Source organism: Scaptodrosophila lebanonensis, unplaced genomic scaffold (genome assembly GCF_003285725.1).
Source record: "Scaptodrosophila lebanonensis strain 11010-0011.00,11010-0021.00 unplaced genomic scaffold, SlebRS2 tig00000085-arrow-pilon, whole genome shotgun sequence".
Lineage (NCBI taxonomy): Eukaryota > Metazoa > Arthropoda > Insecta > Diptera > Drosophilidae > Scaptodrosophila > Scaptodrosophila lebanonensis.
In genome coordinates, this window is record NW_022060564.1 from 377729 (window position 1) to 395985 (window position 18257).

The following is an 18257-nucleotide window of genomic DNA, read 5'->3' on the forward strand; positions in this document are numbered from 1 at the left end:
ACGATTATAGCATATAATGTTTAAATGCTTAGATCTCCTTATATCATTGGCATAACGAATCGACATATACGATGTTTTGAAAGTGTTTTAATCAGCAGTGTCAGTGAAATCCTTGAATATGGCAGTCATTAGCATGAAATTGGTTCTAGCTTTGTTAGCATTTATAGCTCTTGTCATTTGTAGAAAGAAAAATTGCAAAACTCCCAAAATAATGGTCAAAGGAGTTTGTCGTAACCCCAAAGACGTAAAGGAATCGGAAGTGAATGTTTGTAAGAAGGGACTTGTCACCCACAGCGGCTTGTGCCAGACCATCGAGCGTATTCGAAAGGGGGACAAATGTCTGCCTGACGAGATCAAGGTAGCTGGTGGACATTGTCATAAGAAAAACAACTCGTAAGTTCCAAATTATTTGAGAAATTACAACTAGGGTAGGAATTTAAAGAAAAAGAGGGCAATAGTAGTCTGAGCGTTACAAACATGCAGGTAACGGTTAGATTAGAATTTTTCCAACTTAACCTGGTTGGAGAACTGAACGCAATTACAGGTCCCATACGGTTAGTATTATAGAAACAATTTAATTAAATTAAACTCCAGCAAAAGTATAACAGAAGGCATTACTTTGTCTGGAGATTACTCGATTTGTCATAACATTCAAAAAATAATAACTTGATAAGGCATAACTCATTTGCTAGACAAAACTTCTAAAACTAAAGCGGATTAGTTATATTTCATCTGAATATTCCAATACAAATTAATATATATATATTTTTTTTAAGTGGTTATACCATTTTTGACTTCCCACCCCAGTGCCCACCCGGTTATGTGCTAACCCCTAAGTATCGTTGTCGTAAAAGGGCCAGAACAGACATTAATGTGTTGAAGACTAAACAAATGCCGGAATACTGTTGATTCGTGCTGCATTGCTAGCTTAATGCAAAAAAACCTCTGCTTTTGTAAAATTTTAATTAAAATCTTGTTTGAAAATATTCTGGGCTCATAAATTGTGACGGCGGTTTGTTTTGTGTGTACCCTCCAAACACAGCTTTGGACTATCCCTTAAAAGAAATTGATGCTAAGAATGTAATTTTTTGGTCGTTCTTTTGAATTTATGAATTGCGTCTCACTCGCAGCATGTTGAATTAATATGTGAATAATCTTTTTTATTAAAACTAATTGTAAATGTTAATGCATATTGCTTTCTTCACTAAATCTGGTATAAATTATTATGGCCAGTTTTCCAAAGTTATCTAATTTATCCCGACCTGAGCAGCGAGAATTCTCTAAAAAAATGTGTAACATCATTAAATGTTTCGTTTCAACGATTATAACATAATAAATGTGTCTAGATCCCCTTATATCATCGGCATAACAAATCGACAAAAACTATGTTTTGAAAGTGTTTTAATCAGCAGTGTCAGTGGAACCCTAGAGTATGGCAGTCATTAGCATGAAATTGGTTCTAGCTTTTTTAGCATTTATAGCTCTTGTCATTTGTAAGAAAAATTGCAAGGCGCCCAAAATAATGGTCAAAGGAGTCTGTCGTAACCCCAAAGACGTAAAGGAATCGGAAGTGAATGTTTGTAAGAAGGGACTTGTCACCCATGGCGGCTTGTGCCAGACCATCGAGCGTATTCGAAAGGGGGACAAATGTCTGCCTGACGAGATCAAGGTAGCTGGTGGACATTGTCATAAGAAAAACAACTCGTAGGTTTCTATCTCATCTGAATATTCCAATACAAATTAATATATTTTTTTTTAAGTGATGATTATAGCATTTTTCACTTCCCACCGATTTGTCCACCCGGTTATGTGCTAACCCCTGGATATCGTTGTCGTAGAAGGGCCAGAACAGACATTAATGTGTTGAAGACTAAACAAATGCCGGAATACTGTTGATTCGTGCTGCATTGCTAGCTTAATGCAAAAAAACCTCTGCTTTTGTAAAATTTTAATTAAAATCTTGTTTGAAAATATTCTGGGCTCATAAATTGTGACGGCGGTTTGTTTTGTGTGTGGAGGGTGCCAGCTTGGGATTATCCCTTAAAAGAAATTGATGCTAAGAATGTAATTTTTATACCCTGTACCCGTAGGGTAAAAAGGGTATATTAGGTTTGTGCAAAGTATGTAACATACAGAAGGAAGCATCTCCGACCCCATAAAGTATATATATTCTTGATCAGCATGACGAGAGAAATCGATCTAGACATGTCCGTCCGTCTGTCCGTCCGTCTGGATGAACGCGAGGATCTCAGAAGCTATAAAAGCTAGAATAACCAAAGTTGGCATCCAGATTCTCCTAGGTCCGAGTAAGGACGAGTTTATTTTATTTTTTTTAATCCCCCCCCTTCCCCCGCTGCAGAATTTCGTCAATAGCGTCCACATTTCAAATGCTACCTAAACCAAACTTTGCACACATAATTTATATATAATTGTCTACTGTTGTTCAAAATGTTCAATTCGGTCAATTCTAAGAAAAGTTATTAGCGAAACAAATTCTCTCCAGTACAACCCCCCCAAACTGCAGCAACAAATTCGCTCTTCTTCTTCCTCTTTTTGCTGCTGCTATGGGCGCATATAACTCAGTGACGGAAGTTAACCTGGGTACAGGGTATTAAACTGTCGGGCTTGGTCGACAGTAGCGTTCTCTCTTGTTTTCTTTTGAATTTATGAATTGCGTCTCACTCGCAGCATGTTGAATTAATATGTGAATAATCTTTGTTATTAAAACTAATTGTAAATGTTAATGCATATTGCTTTTTTCACTAAATCTGGTATAAATTAGTATGGCCAGTTTTCCAAAGTTATCTAATTTATCCCGACCTGAGCAGCGAGAATTCTCTAAAAAAAAGGTGTAACATCATTAAATGTTTCGTTTCAACGATTATAGCATAATAAATGTGTTTAGATCCCCTTATATCATCGGCATAAAAAATCGACAAAAACTATGGTTTGATGGTGTTTTAATCAGCAGTATCAGTGGAACCCTAGAGTATGGCAGTCATTAGCATGAAATTGGTTCTAGCTTTTTTAGCATTTATAGCTCTTGTCATTTGTAAGAAAAATTGCAAGACGCCCAAAATAATGGTCAAAGGAGTCTGTCGTAACCCCAAAGACGTAAAGGAATCGGAAGTGAATGCTTGTAAGAAGGGATTTGGTGCCCATGACGGCTTGTGTCAGACCAAGAAGCGTATTCGGAAGGGGGACAAATGTAGGGCCGACGAGATCAAGGCGCCTGGTGGACATTGTCGCAAAAAAAACAAGTCGTAAGTTCCAAAATTTTTGAGAAATTATAACTAGGGTATGAATTTTAAAGAAAGAGAGCGAAATAGTGGTCTGAGCGTAACAAAAATTCAGGTAACGGTTAAATTGGCAATTTTACAAACTTGACTTGGTTGGAGGATTGAACGCAATTATAAGTCCCTTAAACCGTATTATAGAATTGAATTAATTATAATTAGAGTAAAATCCAAAAAACGGGTCGTAGAGGCTTTCTACTATTTTTTACCCTTTTGATGTTTCGGGTAGATATGTAATACAAGTTGATTTGCTAGACTTCTATATCTAAAGCGAATTTATTACATCGCATCTGAATATTTCAATAAAAATTAATATTTTATATTTTTCTCAAGTCACGGATCAGATTATAGCATATCGAACATGCCCCCGAATTGCCCACCCGGTTATGTGCTAACCTCCAATAATCGTTGCCGTAAAAGGGCCAGAACAGACGAAAAAACTCCGGATAACCATTGATTCGTACTGCAATGCCGATGGTATTCGGGCTCATCTGCTAACTTGATGCCTAAGCCTTTGCTTTTGTATAATTTTAATTAAAATATTGGTTGCAAAATATTTTATGCTCATAAATTTTAACTGCGGTATGTTTTGTTTGTGGTGGAGGGTTTATCCCTGAAAAGAAATTCATGCCAAGAATGTAAATTTATTAACAGCATATTTTTGAATTTATGAATTGCGTCTCACTTGCAGTATTTTCAATTAATATGTGAACAATCTTTGTTATAAAAACTAATTGCACAATGCTTTCTTCACTAATCGAATTTGATTTAAAAAATATAAATCCGAGCTTGTTGTACAGTATAATTTGTTGAGCTACAAGATATTTGGTACTTAGTATACAAAATATATTTTAGAAAAAGAGGAAATATTCTTTATTTTTGTTCAGTTTCGGGTTCCTTATAAGTTGGATCATACTTCTGTACATCGCCTGAGCCCCAAATTGCAAAAGCAACGCCAGAAAATGTAATGATAGCGAATGACACCCAGAACACCACCCGCCATTCGTTCATTGTTGCCTGGAATGCTTTGGAGATGACTAGAAAAGGCCGCCATATTGGTGTTTAACTTACATTTGGGGTCATCGCACCCACTATTGAGGGCGATATAATGCCCGAAACCGAACCAAGACCATTTGCGATAGCCATTATGGTGCCAGAATAGCACGGACTTAAGTCAATGGCGGACAACTTCTGACCGGCATAGTACGGACCCATAGTAAACATGCACAAGATCAGGAGTCCGACGACGAGCAGTTTGTTGCAGCCTGCATAGGATGCAACGACCATAAAAAGGCCTGGTCCGACGGCGGCTGTAAGTTGGCGTTTAAGGTGCTTTACTATATAGGTCGCGTAATGCCACTTACCCACGAATGTCGCCAGCTTACGTTCATTAGTCATTGACATTTTGCCCGTACGTATGATCCAGTCGGCGGCTAGGCCACTCAAAATGGTTGCTATCCACATGGCTACGTAGGGGAGAGCGGTGTAAAGGCCGTTTGAACGTATGGAGAACTGCAGGACATCGGACATGTATTTGGGCAGGCAGGTAATCATCACATAGTAGCCCCAATCGTGACCTAGTTGGGATATGAGCACCGAGAGCATCACCATACTGAGCAACATTGGTTTCCATGGTATCGGTGGCTTTTCTTTTTTTAATGTGACTATTGTGCTATTAAGGTATTCGCGCTCCTTTAACGAAATGAAGGGATGTGTCGCGGGATGCTCGTAGCAAACTAAGACCTGCAATTTGTTAAATAAAGCAAGGAATCGTCTATTATGGGCAAATAAATTTATAATTATAGTTCCTCAGTTGCTCAGGAATACTTACGAATACAACAAACCAAATTATGCTTAGGCTACCAAAGAAGTAGAATGTCCAGGGCCAAGCCAGGCTGAATAATAAAACCCCAGAAACAGCGTTGCTAACAATAATACCCACCGTGCTGCCACTGTAACAAAGGGTTCCCAGCGTACCGCGCTCTCTGGCCGGAACCCACACCGACAACATCACTGTCATTGCTGGGAATATGGGGCCCTGAGACAGTCCCATAATAATGCGAACAACAATCAGTGCGTATGCGCCCCCTACTGTTATGGTGATGGGAGAAATTACGGTGCATAGTCCAGAGATGAAAACGCTCAGGCCCAACACCCATTTGTATCCAATTTTGTCGGCCAGTATGCCACCGGGCACCTGACTAATTAAGTAGCCAATGTAGAAACTGGACAGAATATAACCTTGCAGTTGCTCGGACCAGTCATAAGTACCAGTACTCTGTAATAAATCATCTCAGTAATTGGATTAGTAATGCCTTAGCCCAAGCTCACCGCAGCTTTACTTTCCTCCACCTCTTCTTTTGGACATACTTCTTCAAATTTCGAGTCTGTATCGTTACCTTCTGTACGATTAACCGGTATGACAAGCCGAGTGATGGCATATGACATGGATATCCGATTAGTGAATGCAAATAACACTGCTAGGAAGCCCATTAGAGCACACGTGACTCGTTGTGGCAATAAGCAGTCTAATAAATCGGTAGGGTGCAGTCATTGAGTGGGGGGAGGGGTAAAGTATTTGCATTTGATTCACTTACAAGGGCTGCATTTCTGTCCCCAGGATGGGCGCGGGTCTTCTTCCATTTACCTTTCAACTGTGATGTGTAAAACGATTCTGTGTTCTAAATATAAAATATACAAGATGTAAAGTATGAAGTGTCAATTTTGTGTACTTTTGCAAAGGTAAGCACAATGGATATACACGTATATAAATTGTAATATAGTACATGTGTAGTGCATCAAAATATGCCAACAATGCAGCCAAAGTCTGTTAGCATATATCTTCAACCATTGTTTTACTTTTCCAATGCGCTGCAATCCTCCGGGATATACTTTGTGAAAAATTTGCAAATGAATTATTATTATAACAATTTCTCTGGGGGGTGCAGCTTCTTCTTTGCTCAATCAAAATATTTCCTACTTCAAAATCAATATCAATACAAAAAATTGTTCCTCACAGTGTGGCTCCAAAGTGTTTAACTCATTTGTATTCATGAACTTAGTCTCCAACTCGCATGCTCTCTGTCGCATTCGAATTGTGTTGCGTTCAATAAAATCACTTAAATATTTATTCAGTCGCATGCTGGCAGCCAATGTCAAACTCTAATTATCCAGTTCAGTAATTGCGTCCTTCACAATTCGGAGGCTCAACACAATTTGCCAGCCAATTTTCAGACATCGAGCGAAAAGCAAAAAAGAATTGGCCAAGGCGGGCGTATCTTTTTGGCGCGTCAGCTATTTTTTTTGGTTTTGTTTCTTTATAAATTTTGTATTTTCCTTATTATTTGTTTTTGTAGCAATCGCTTGGCCTTTGTGGAAGATTCATTGCATCGGGCAGCATCCGTCGGGCTGGGTCCTTTGTGCTAGCGTTTTGTAGGCGTTTAAAAGTGTCATAAAGCGAATTTAGTTGAAGGGCTTTTGGCAGCTGCTGGTTGGTGGTTGCCGGAAGTGAAAGCAGAGCCAAAGGAAATGAAAAAGAATTATTTTATGGGCCAACTGCTTTAAGTGCAAATTCTCTGAAAATTTTCAATTAAACCCATTTACAACAATTCACATAAACACTGTTGAATCCGAATTGCCTTTTTTTGTGGAAAACTAATGGCATATTATTGCTGAACAAACAACTTACAGTTGGGTGTGTGTGTGTGTGTGTCTGTGTCTAGTGTGTGGCACATCATCATCATAACTCATTGCTCGTTTTTCAATGTGAACAAAAAGACTTCAAAATTTACTTGTGGCAGTAGTTTTAACAAACAGCTGTTTGCAGCTACTACTTCTCATTTATCATAGCTCGGTTTTCCCATAAACTATAAGAATTGACTAGTAACGAGAGCAGAAACCACACAGCCAGCCAACTAACGAAACACCAGACACCAAACAACCAACCAACTATCCAGCCAGTTCGTGGTGTTAAGAGAAATCGCGAGTTTTCAATCACAGTGACAGTTGTTTGTCACTGCTATTGGCTTACAAAAAATGTGGTTTAACTAGAAACATTTTCTTGCACTTTCTTCTTATTGTAAATTAGCTGGTTTACCTTTAATTGTATTTCGAAGACAATTTTGGTCATTTTTTAATCCTTAATGTATTTTTGTTTTTCATTTCTCTACGCCGTACTCAAAAAGTAAAAAAAAAACTAGTATAGTTTATTGCGAAATGCAATGCTCATAAGGAGGCATTCTGAATAAGTATGAGGACATGGGTAAGAACTAGAATCCGAAGCCAGTGCCCTCTACTCCTCCCTATTAGCGTAATTCTTGAAATTTTGTATAAAACTCTCTAATGCACACAAAATTATTGAAATGAACATAAACACATATTTTTTAATCTTTTTATTCAGTTAAGAATTATTGAAACATGTGAAGATAATTTTATTTAAAGAAAAGTGCTTATATCGTGAATTACAAATGAATTAATGCAGTTAAAACAAGCTATTCCATCTGATTTGAATGGTCTTTTGGATATTTATTTGGAGGCAGAGCCACCATAGTTGTAAATTGGAGCCAAAAAAATAAGAAGAGGCTGCTGGTAGTCTTCGTTGCTGTTTGCATTACGACCTCCATATAGGCCAGGAGCGTAGCCATAAGAAGGGTAACCATAGCCAGGGTAACCATAGGCAGGGTAACCATAGGGGGAGTAACCATAGGGGTTCCCGTATCCATAAAATGGCAATGCCCCTAATGATGGATATGGCAACGGAGAATATACCGGCGGGGTGCTCACAGGATTCTGGCAAATTGGCAAATGAGGAAATATGGGACAGAAGTCGGGTAGACCCGTCGTCGTTGTTAGATTCGGTTCCGTGACAATTGGGGTAGACGTCGTGGTAGTTGTAGAGGTGGGTTGTTTTGTAGTTTTTTGTACGTGTATTGGGTATTTTATAAATATTCTTTCCTCAGATAAGGGACTTGAATCCTGAGATTCAGTGCCTTGCACCAACAGCACAAATGACAACAATATTGAAGCTGTGAAAATATGCTGCAAAAATAATATTTTCGAAATAAATTTGGTTTCTCGTATTGATTATAATTCAACTTACCATTGCAAACAATGAAAATACACTAGAGGTTGGCCTCAATGCACAGCACTATTTATAGGAAAGAAGCAGACCAATGCACCTTACAATATACAAAGCAATGCCATAACTACCTGAGGTTATAACAATGCCTTAATGTACTTAGGGGCTTATCGGCACAGCAATTTAAATAGTCTTCCACGCAAAGGCCACAAATTGACAATGTCGGGTCATCTCAATAATTTATTTAAAAAGCCTGGCAGCTTATCTATCGCTGTTCCAAGCAGATAGGGACGGTTTCCAAAGAGAGGCAAATATTTAAGTATTAGTTCAGGCTCGCCGAAATGTTAAATGACTAGACATTTACTTTTGATGGGGTCCGATCGTACCAGAAGATAATAAGTCACGAATTGCGGAAGTTAAGAGACTGGCAGCTAGAATAACTAGAATAATTTGTGTGCTCATTAAAATATTTTAACCTAATTGAAAAGAAAGAAGGAAAGCACAGGGTACGCAACATCTTCTGAATTTCGTTCCTGATGCCGTTTGTCATTTGTAAATTATTATAAACGAGTCTTAAGTCTATCCTGACAAATTAAATGCGTCCTTAATTACTACAAGGAATATACATGAAAACAGTAGAAAGCTCCCGGGTTTTTTTAAAATTGTATCTAAAAGACAGAGCAAGCTAAGTAGTGCCTTATGTTTAGGACGCCTTTATCAATGGTTTCAATAATTAATTGTAATTAATAGTTAGTAAGTGCTGAACTTTTGAATAAATTCGGGCCTGGCATAGCTCAACGATCTGAAATCCCCCAATGTGAGTATGGGTTCTGGGTTGTACAGTTCGATATACCCAAGATGGGTTTGCGCAGTAATTTCGTATACCCGTATGTACTTGCAAGCCTCATCGCGAGGAACGAGCAATGCATGACTTGTAACTGGTGACATTGTTTTTTAAAAAGGGAATGTAACTAGTACGGAGGCAGCGCAATTTGTGGATTCTGTCTCTATTACGCTTGACCTAATGCACAATACTATTTTCTAAGGGTAAGGCGCCTTAATAGGTGTGCGCACAAGTACTTGTAGCGGTTGAGTTGGTTCAACAGTTGGTCTTTCAAGAAGCCGGCAGGACAGTGCTTCTTGCGCACGGCGTAAGTAACATTGGCTCTTAGACAAATGTTCACCGATTTTAATGGAACTTTAAAACGAAGTGAGCTTTGATGTAAAATAAATAAGTACCAAGATATTTGAAAAACAAAAGACATTTCGTAGTAAGAATGATTCCCAAGTCGACTGTAGAGCATCCATTTTAATGAAACTATAATACAGAAGAATATTTCTATATAATATTACTATAATTAACATAATCTGCGCATTGCTATGCCATTAGACTGATGTTCAAAGCAGTTTTGCTTTAAAAGATATCGATGTTGAAACAGGGGGCTTATGACGCCTGTGTCTGCCTATTCCATAAATATTTGCCCTTCTTTGTGTTTCTGCCCCGCGAGTAGTGTAGAAGTGTTAGGCAGTCGTAGTGTAAGAAGAGTTCAAGACGACATGCGAAAAACAATCACAGTGAATGGCTGCACAACACTAATGTGCCACCAAGCTGGTTCTTACTCTTCTCTTACTTCTTACTCTTACTCGGCACGTGACTTGCCGCTGAAAAGTATTGAAAATGTAGCCGAAACTCAAATAGAAAAGAAAAGAAGATGAAACTGCTGGGGAGCTGGAGAGTATCATCATGCCAGCAGCCCTAAACTATGCAGCGTTGAATGAATGGCACACAAGGGGTTAAGCTTCGATTGCCAATCCCCGCGCGCGTGTCCCTCTATCTTCCTGTTTAACTGTCTATCCGCCCGCATTACTGTGCGTGTGGTGGTGTGTGGTCTTCCATGGCGTTCTGGCGCCACAACCAATCGAAGCGCATGCAAAAATTGTTGCTGGCCAAGTTGCAGCAACTGTTGCCAGAAACCCACACCCACACACACAGACACGTGCATAAATCATTATATATTACATTCTAGAGCTTACAATGTGTGCTTATAGCATATGTATGTATGGCTGTGTGGTGTGTGGGTGCGCCAAAGGCGTCAGCATTTTATTACATTTGATTTTATTGCGTTTTATTGCCAGCTCAGTTTCAACTTGTTCTGCTCTTGAGCTTTTGTTTTTCGCTGTGTGTGTGTGTGTGTGTGTGTGTGAGCAATTAAGGATAGTTGTTGCATACTTTAGGGCACTGCAACGCGCTATAATTGCAATTGCCTGTAGTTATGTTTGTGTCCAATAACAACCATAATAACAATAACAACACACACGCTTAATTGAACATCATTAACAGGTGAAGCAGAAATCGCTAATGGCAAAAGTTGTTAGCATTGTGATTGATTGCAAAAATAGCTGCGAAAAATGTATAGCATATTAAATACGTACTACGAGTAATCGTCCTTGCAGATAATTATGGACAGTTAATGCAGTCATTTAACTCAAAGTTGATTGAAAGGTGAAAACTTTAAAACGATCCTTAAAGAATATTACCAAAACATCTTATCTTAATTTTGTTATTCTATAATTATTCTACGCATGTGTACATACATACTATTTAAAAGTCAGGACACCCAGCTCCACTTGTTGATGGCAGAGGACTTAAAGAGCTCTATTAAAAACCAGAGAATTCAAATAGGTATTCCAATAATTATTTAAAAATATTATTCTCAAAATTTAAGATTTTATGTTTTCCACTCTATTGAACATTTTTTTTGAACGAACTTTCTTGCCAAGCAGGGTAACAACTCAGCTTCATAAAGATAAAAATTCCAATACAAAAATACAGCATTCACTGCTAACTGATATTCGAAAAACAACAATATTTATATATATATTTTACTAACAAGACGCGTTGTTGGCTTGCGCTCGATATAATAATGGACGGCAACAATTCCAAAGAGCTTGCCAAAAAGTCGTTCATCCGGCGACCCATTTTCCTGTGCGATGGCGCAAATGTTTTGTTGGTTCGCGACTTTCTTATACAGTACTATTCCATTTATGATAGCCATACGCGTGCACCTCTAATTAGCGCCTATCATCCGGATGCCATGTTTTCGATGACGCTGTCGTCGCCCTTCAACATTTCGTCCACGCGTCTCGACAGCTATGTGTCCTTCGATGGTGACGTTCGTGGCTCCAATGATTTGACGAGAATGCGGCATTTGCGTGTTGGACCCAATGCAATTGTTGAACAGTTGGAGAAGTGGCCCAAAACGGAGCATCTGCCGGATTCCTTCACCGTAGATGTGATGCTTCAGACGCCGTTCTTCATTGTCTTGAACATTACGGGTATGTTCAAAGAGTACGTCGATCTGCCGTCTACATCCAGAGAGCCATATTACGAGTGCCGGCATTTTATGCGTCATTTCGTGGTCGTTCGCTTTGACAATGGCTACTGCATAAGGAACGATCTCCTCTATATAGCTGCGGCTACTCCGGAGCAAAAGTCGGCCTTTGAGCGGCTGCTGGAACAGCGCCGGGGATCGGGTGATGCCGGCGCCAATACTCCAGGACCGTGCCGAAAACCTATATTTAGCCTAGACTAGGTAATCGGAAATTATAAATGGAATTAGGGTGCGTGACAGTCTGTGGTGTTTTTGATTGAATTGAGTTGATTGCAGACATTGTCTAATTGTTTTTGCCTTCTAAATTATTTAATATATTTGCTGTCTTCTATTGCTCTTTCCCATTCCGCAAATAGGCGTTTTGGCTACTTATCTATATACTTAGTTTATAAATTGCTTTTTACGCTCTGCAACGAATTGGGCAAAATGTATCTCAAAAATTGAAGTTAATTAAATTTAATTAAATGTTGAATTAAAACGTTTTACAGTTTTGTTTTCCGATAAAAAACAAATTACATTTTTTTGTTTGTTTTTCATGTAGGGGGAAGAGATACCTTTATTTCTCCGCATAGTCCTCGAAGCATCATTCCCAGCCATATACCAGACCTTTTTTTGTGATAAAAGCAGCTATCAACTGCAGACTCGATCTTATAAGTGTTTGCAAATTTTGCACCACCGAGCCATTTATTCATGTTTGGAAAGACTACGTTTTCTTTTACCAACACTTAAAGGTTGCAATAAGATTACAGATCAGGTGTAAAGTGATGGAATGTGGACGAAAATATGTTAATATACAAGTATATTAATATAAATTCATATAGGAATATATATTCATATACAGCGCATAGAATAGTCGACCAGTTGCGTGGTTGTGTCATTAATTGCTTTTCATATTATTATTGTTACACAAGCAAACAATCTATTTATCTCAGATCCTGGCGATTCTCAATCAACTCAATACCTTATTTTTTTGTGTCATATACTTGTACATATATTGATGTGCGTGTGTATGTCGGGATTATAAATAAAACGCGCGTGTGCTGTCCAATTGTTGAGCAGTGGCGCTGTTGATATATGAACAGGGTTCGGAAGCAAACAACAGAGCAGCAGAATATGAACTGTCAGTCATCATGATTAAAAAAAATAGTGTTGAATGCTGCACTTCTGGCAGCTGCTCTTAAATTCGCATCCTGCCACTGCCAAGCCTCCGTCCATTCTACAGTCTAGAGCAGCTGCCAGCTAAAATAAATCCGCGCATTTGTCTGCATCAAAATTCGTGCTGAGCTGGCAGCGCGTTCATCACCACTCGACCACCCACCACCCACTCGGGTGGAAATCAATCGCCATCGCACGTGCTTTTGGCTGCCTTTTTGGTCGCGGGTCGCTGGTTGCTGGTCGCTGGTCTGCCTGGTCCGACATTAATCAAAAACTCATTTACCAGGCCAGTAGGAAGTGGCAGCACTACTGGGACTGGCAATGGCACTGGCCATGGCTTATTAGCTGGTTGTTGGCAGGGCCGGTGATTAGTTGTGCGTTAACCCCGGTGGTGAACGGTAGACGCAATTCGCTACGCTTCGGTTTCTTCCTCTGCTGTGGATTTGCAGGATGTGCTTCGTCCTCGTGCGTTGCATAGCGTTATCTACACACACACACACACACACACAGCCATGCCGCCACTAACAAGAACTGCACTCGAAACTGCATTGAATAATTCATTTAGCGTTTTTTGGGCGCCTTCTGCAAATGACTGTGAATTATAAGCCAGGGCTGAAAAATTCTAGCCACGAAAAATGAGTCGGCGGGCGCAAGATAAATTTTCTCTGGGAAGGCCATGGTCAGCAGCTCTGGGCCGCCAGTGGTACCAATTTTATAGGCACAGCAGCACCGCATCAGACATAAATAACGCTATGCAACAAATTTAACAAAAAAAAACTTCAGTGAATTGGACATAGTATACGTGTATTATAATAGCGAATACCCTTCACTCCTCTACTTGCTCTATTTATTACTACTTAACTTAACTAACCCTTCTTCGTACATATATCCATCCCAATATCTACCGCTAATAAATTACTAGGTATCAGTAGGTAGTTTCGTATATGTTTGATTGTTAGGAGTTGGATAGAGCCAAATGAACTCAGTCAACTGCTCTTTCACATCGGCCGATAGTAAGGATTAGTCACCCAATTATTACTTTTAATGCCTCTGACTAAAATTGGCTGTGATTCGGGGCCTAGCTAGCCGAATGGCACATAAAATCTCCCCTCTCTGATTATAAATTAGTTGTTCATGCTACAGAATTTGCTATATTTGCGGCTCAACATCAATCATCTCGTTTGCACCCCATTTGTAGTTTGCATTTCCAAAAGCCACTGTTCGCTGTGTAAGATGCTCGTACATGAAAGAGAAGTCTAATTTTCTATATATTTTAATGGACTGTTTTTTATTTTTAAATTTTTTCAAATATTTCGATGTACTGTAAAAATAGTTTTTTTTGAGCCCTATGCTATTAGATCTTATCAAATATCTTGGTTTTTTTGAATTTCTGTCAATTGTCGTACCACTGATTGCCATTAACTGCTGACCATTTCTATAGCGCCATTTCTGTCCATCAATCTTGCACAACAGTGACAATATTGGAAGAGCTGTTGAGTTAATTGCAGCACTCGCGTCTAAAATCCATTAACGTGCGTGCGTTTTGTCAAAAATAAATATAGATTTGTGCCATGATTGATGTTCCCCACATAATTAAAGGATATTGCCCATAAATAATAATAAGCGCACATACATTCCAAATAAAACAATAAGTAACAAAAGCGATAAACAGAGTTCCTTTCAAAATCAGTACACAAGTGGCCGACAAAGTGAAGTGACGCCTACTCCGTGCTACCGTCAATAGTTTTAAAAGTGAATAGACTATAGAAAGTGAATAGACTACTGAATATTGATATCGTCGAGACTTTCAAATTGAGTGGCGCATCCTTAAGTGCAAATTGGATTGTCGCGGAAAGACGAAAGGCAGATCAGAGAGATGATTGAGGAGATGTTGATGCTGAATGCGCGTGGCCTGTTGGTATGAGAAAAATAAAAATACTCACAAATGCAAAAGCAATTTCAATTTTAATTTTCATTATGCATTTTAATGAACATGTTTTCTCACTTCAATGCACTGAACAAAACTACAAATAAAAAACTTTCAAATAACGGACTGAAAACAAATTAGTGAGCAATGATCCTATTGCAATGAGTAGTTTAGATTAATGCGGTTTAATCCGCATGCTTGGGCTTGGCACGACCGCGTCCCAGTTTCTTGGCACGCAGCTTGGCCATATGAGACATGACCATATAGCTTCCCGGCAAGGTCAGCAGCAGTAAATAGACTTTGAGGAATGTGACCATATCAAAGGTGCTGTTCCATTTGTTCGGCATTTGTACGCTAAAGCGTTGAGTCTCCTCGATGTAGGGTATGCTGCGCAAAATAATTATACCCTCGCACACAATGCCCATGGGATAGAGGGGTATCCAGATGGTGTAGCGCAGCCACGTGAGTAGACCCTGTTCACGTTTTAATAGTATTGTCAGGTAGTACGGATAGCTAGAAAAAAATTAGGATGACTTGTTAATATATTGTGATAAAAATTATTTGAAATGGTGCAATGCTTTAGATATATAGTAATAATGAAATGATTGTACTATAATTACCAAAAAAATACAATCATTAAAGAAACCTTAACTTTACACTTGAACAATGGGGGTTTATACAACCTACGGAATTTTTCCAATGTATATTAAAACCCTGAAACTTAATGCTTAATAAACCTAACAAAACCTCTTAAGCTAATAAAGCATATTTTAATTTATGTTTTTAAAATATACCTATCAAACACAATAACTTGATTCAAAGATCGTTAAAAAAAGAGGTGAAGGAACAGGCTATGAAGAAATCGAAAACTGCTTGGTTAAACAAGTTGTGGGTACAAACAATTTTTTCTAAATATTGCTTTGCCAATTTTAGACTTCCGTCAAGTGAATATTTAAACAAGGTCATATCCATTACAGTTTTCAATCATTTGCATGCATAAAACTTATAAATTGATTACTTAATGGGTCTAAGTACTTACCGCACTAGTTCCACTAGCGACCATATCATGAACACATAGAAGACAACCGGTTTCGTTTGCATTCGCGGCTCTAGTTCAATCATCAGAAAAAGCACAAAATTACGCCCCGATATCTGGAAGAAAGGCACCAGGGGACTGCCTTTGGTATAGCCGAATATCGGATGCAAAACTTCCAAATACTGCAGTAGTTGGCAAAATTTAAAAGCCTGCCCAACGTTCGCATAAGTCTTGGGTATGCTATTCTCTCCATCCCGGTAATATAGTACGAGCATGACCAGCATGATGTACAAATAGCCTACGAACATGGCCAGATTGTAAAAGATCATATAGACTTTTTTGGTGTGTTCTGTGTGAAGAAAATTGGTTGGGGGTTTGTAAATATAGTATATCCATTCATTGTTTAATATTAAAATACATTGCAAAGAAAATCGTTGTTTGATGTTGTAAATAGGGTAATATTGAAATAGAATAACTAAAAAAACTTATCAACTGCTCGAAATACAAGTATTCCAGAATGACATGAATATAGTGTTACTTCTACTAAGACCCATAAATATATTTTTCACCAAGAAACGTTTTTTGTGTTATTTATCCAAACTTGTCAAATAGGATTATTTATATCTTGCTATATGCTCTAAAATTTGGTCACTTCTGTATACACATTAAAAGAAAAGCGATTGCATTACAACTCACCCTTCACGTAACCCAATTCCTGCTTCTGAAGCTGTTCATACTGCTTCTCATAGTCCTTCATTACATCCCGCGGCTTTTCATCCAGGTCGGCATCATCCTCAGTGCGCCAACGATCGAAGTCTACCTTAAGCCAGTGTGGTTTCTGTGGTGTGGCCACCAAACGTGGCCACCAACCCGCTTCTGCTTTGCGTATTTGCACATCAATGTTGTTGTCACTTACAACAAAGCTGGCATCCTCGTCGTTGATGTTTCCATAAAAGTGCAAATCGAATTTGTAGGCATTTACGCCGCGAGCTCCGTAGCCGCGCGCACTGAATGCCAACGAGTTGGCCGAGAAGTCTGCGATAGCGCCCTGCCAAATAATGAACGGGTGGGTTTATTGATTTTTCGTTGTCTAGGGATTGCGTGCGATAAGCGCGCACTTGTCGCAGCTGACCTTTGCATCTTTCAAATCAATTTTCAGTTGCAATGTTTGTTCGGTTTGGGCCCAATAAACAAATGGACTTAGCTGCAGCGGAGTCGACATCGTTATCTGCCGTAGGGACGACGCCGGCGGCATTGTACTTGTGCCTCGCAAGGGCTCGTTTGCAGTTGTGGGCGACATCTCGTGCTCAGCGTACTTGCGTCACCACCTGCTTGCACAACTTTTACACTATTGAACTTTGACTGGCCTATTAAACTTAACAATTATTTTAAATATTAAATGGCACAAAGAATGTTTTGAGTGCAATTGGGTATCTCAATAACAACCAATTTGTTAAATGGTGCTGCCAACTATTGGGAAATCCCTAAGTTGCCAGGGCTTTGGCTTTCGATGCCGATTGTTTGAATGCAACGATTATAGAAAGCTCAGCGTTGCTTAAACGCTTTGGTGTTGTGTAGCAATGAGCTTTATCTAACAGCTGATAACACGTTTTGGCTGGTTTATTTGAAACGCTTTTTCGAAAATGATAATATGCCGGAACAAATATACGTAAAAAGTAAGATTATTTGAAAAGGCTCAAAATTGCTCATTTTTGTAAAGAATGTTAAGAATATAAAGAAAAGTATTGATTTTACTTTGAAGATATACACCAGATAGGATAAAGATAGGAATAAATTGAAACTGGCGGCATATAAATTTGATCCCCAGATTTTAGGGACCATGGAGCATACGTGTTACCAAAACATTAGGCTTTAATGCTATGTGCTAATATTTGTATATTAACTTTTTACTTTACAGTCAAGAGTACGCAGCAGGCCTTTCCATACGGAAAATGTTGCGTTTTCTCAAAAACCGTTAGGCACTTGGTCTGAACGTGTGGCACAATTATATAGAAATCTAGACACATGCTATACAAAATGACGTCACCTGCGATTGCTTGGTGTAGCTTACGGCGCATTTTCCTTGTCACAGAAGGTAAGTTCCTATACAGTATTATGCTCTCCTTGACAGGCATGAATATTGCAAAGTTCTCAGGCGCTTCCACCCGTAATTCCTATATATATATACGTTTATATGGAATATATTTAGAATATACGATTTATCTGTGAATGCTAATGCTCTTTATAATTCGCTGTGTCCCTTATTTAAAATGTAATTTTTGATGGCGCCAAACAACCACAAATTATCCATGAAAATGACCCCCAATGGCTACTCAATTATGCAGGAGTGTGTGTTAGAATATGAAATTTGCAA

At 38.8% G+C, this 18257-nt stretch overlaps 5 protein-coding genes across 9 annotated transcripts in view; 3 read left to right on the forward strand and 2 right to left on the reverse strand.

Annotated features, from left to right (window-relative positions):
• The window catches only part of LOC115626607, a 150974-nt gene that overhangs the window by 41777 nt on the left and 90940 nt on the right, over positions 1-18257 (forward strand). Inside the window, exon 3 of the mRNA XM_030522000.1 lies at positions 17802-17978. The gene's annotated coding sequence lies outside the window, so the exon portion shown is untranslated. The remainder of the gene's footprint in view (positions 1-17801; positions 17979-18257) is intronic.
• LOC115626619 lies at positions 137-1988 on the forward strand. 4 transcript variants are annotated; one of them, XM_030522014.1, is made up of 2 exons: positions 137-393; positions 1761-1988. In XM_030522014.1, the coding sequence occupies exons 1-2, from the start codon at positions 212-214 to the stop codon at positions 1894-1896; spliced, it is 318 nt and encodes a 105-aa protein (XP_030377874.1). In that variant the 5' UTR covers positions 137-211; the 3' UTR covers positions 1897-1988. The 4 variants fall into 4 exon arrangements, with proteins under 4 accessions (XP_030377874.1, XP_030377875.1, XP_030377876.1 ...); XM_030522015.1 differs by lacking the exon at positions 1761-1988 and adding an exon at positions 777-1001; XM_030522016.1 differs by lacking the exon at positions 1761-1988 and adding an exon at positions 808-1001.
• LOC115626536 lies at positions 2992-3873 on the forward strand. The gene is made up of 2 exons (XM_030521915.1): positions 2992-3263; positions 3630-3873. The coding sequence occupies exons 1-2, from the start codon at positions 2992-2994 to the stop codon at positions 3751-3753; spliced, it is 396 nt and encodes a 131-aa protein (XP_030377775.1). The 3' UTR covers positions 3754-3873.
• LOC115626611 (putative inorganic phosphate cotransporter) lies at positions 4079-6029 on the reverse strand. 2 transcript variants are annotated; one of them, XM_030522004.1, is made up of 6 exons: positions 5894-6029; positions 5628-5824; positions 5128-5574; positions 4661-5039; positions 4368-4606; positions 4079-4313 (listed from the first exon to the last, which is right to left on the reverse strand). In XM_030522004.1, the coding sequence occupies exons 1-6, from the start codon at positions 5937-5939 to the stop codon at positions 4170-4172; spliced, it is 1452 nt and encodes a 483-aa protein (XP_030377864.1). In that variant the 5' UTR covers positions 5940-6029; the 3' UTR covers positions 4079-4169. The 2 variants fall into 2 exon arrangements, with proteins under 2 accessions (XP_030377864.1, XP_030377865.1); XM_030522005.1 differs by having other exon boundaries at positions 4192-4321.
• Positions 14867-17302, reverse strand: LOC115626613 (very-long-chain (3R)-3-hydroxyacyl-CoA dehydratase 3). Its single transcript, XM_030522006.1, has 4 exons — positions 17016-17302; positions 16580-16931; positions 15887-16232; positions 14867-15360 (listed from the first exon to the last, which is right to left on the reverse strand). Exons 1-4 carry the CDS (start codon positions 17181-17183, stop codon positions 15033-15035), a joined length of 1194 nt encoding a protein of 397 aa, XP_030377866.1. The 5' UTR covers positions 17184-17302; the 3' UTR covers positions 14867-15032.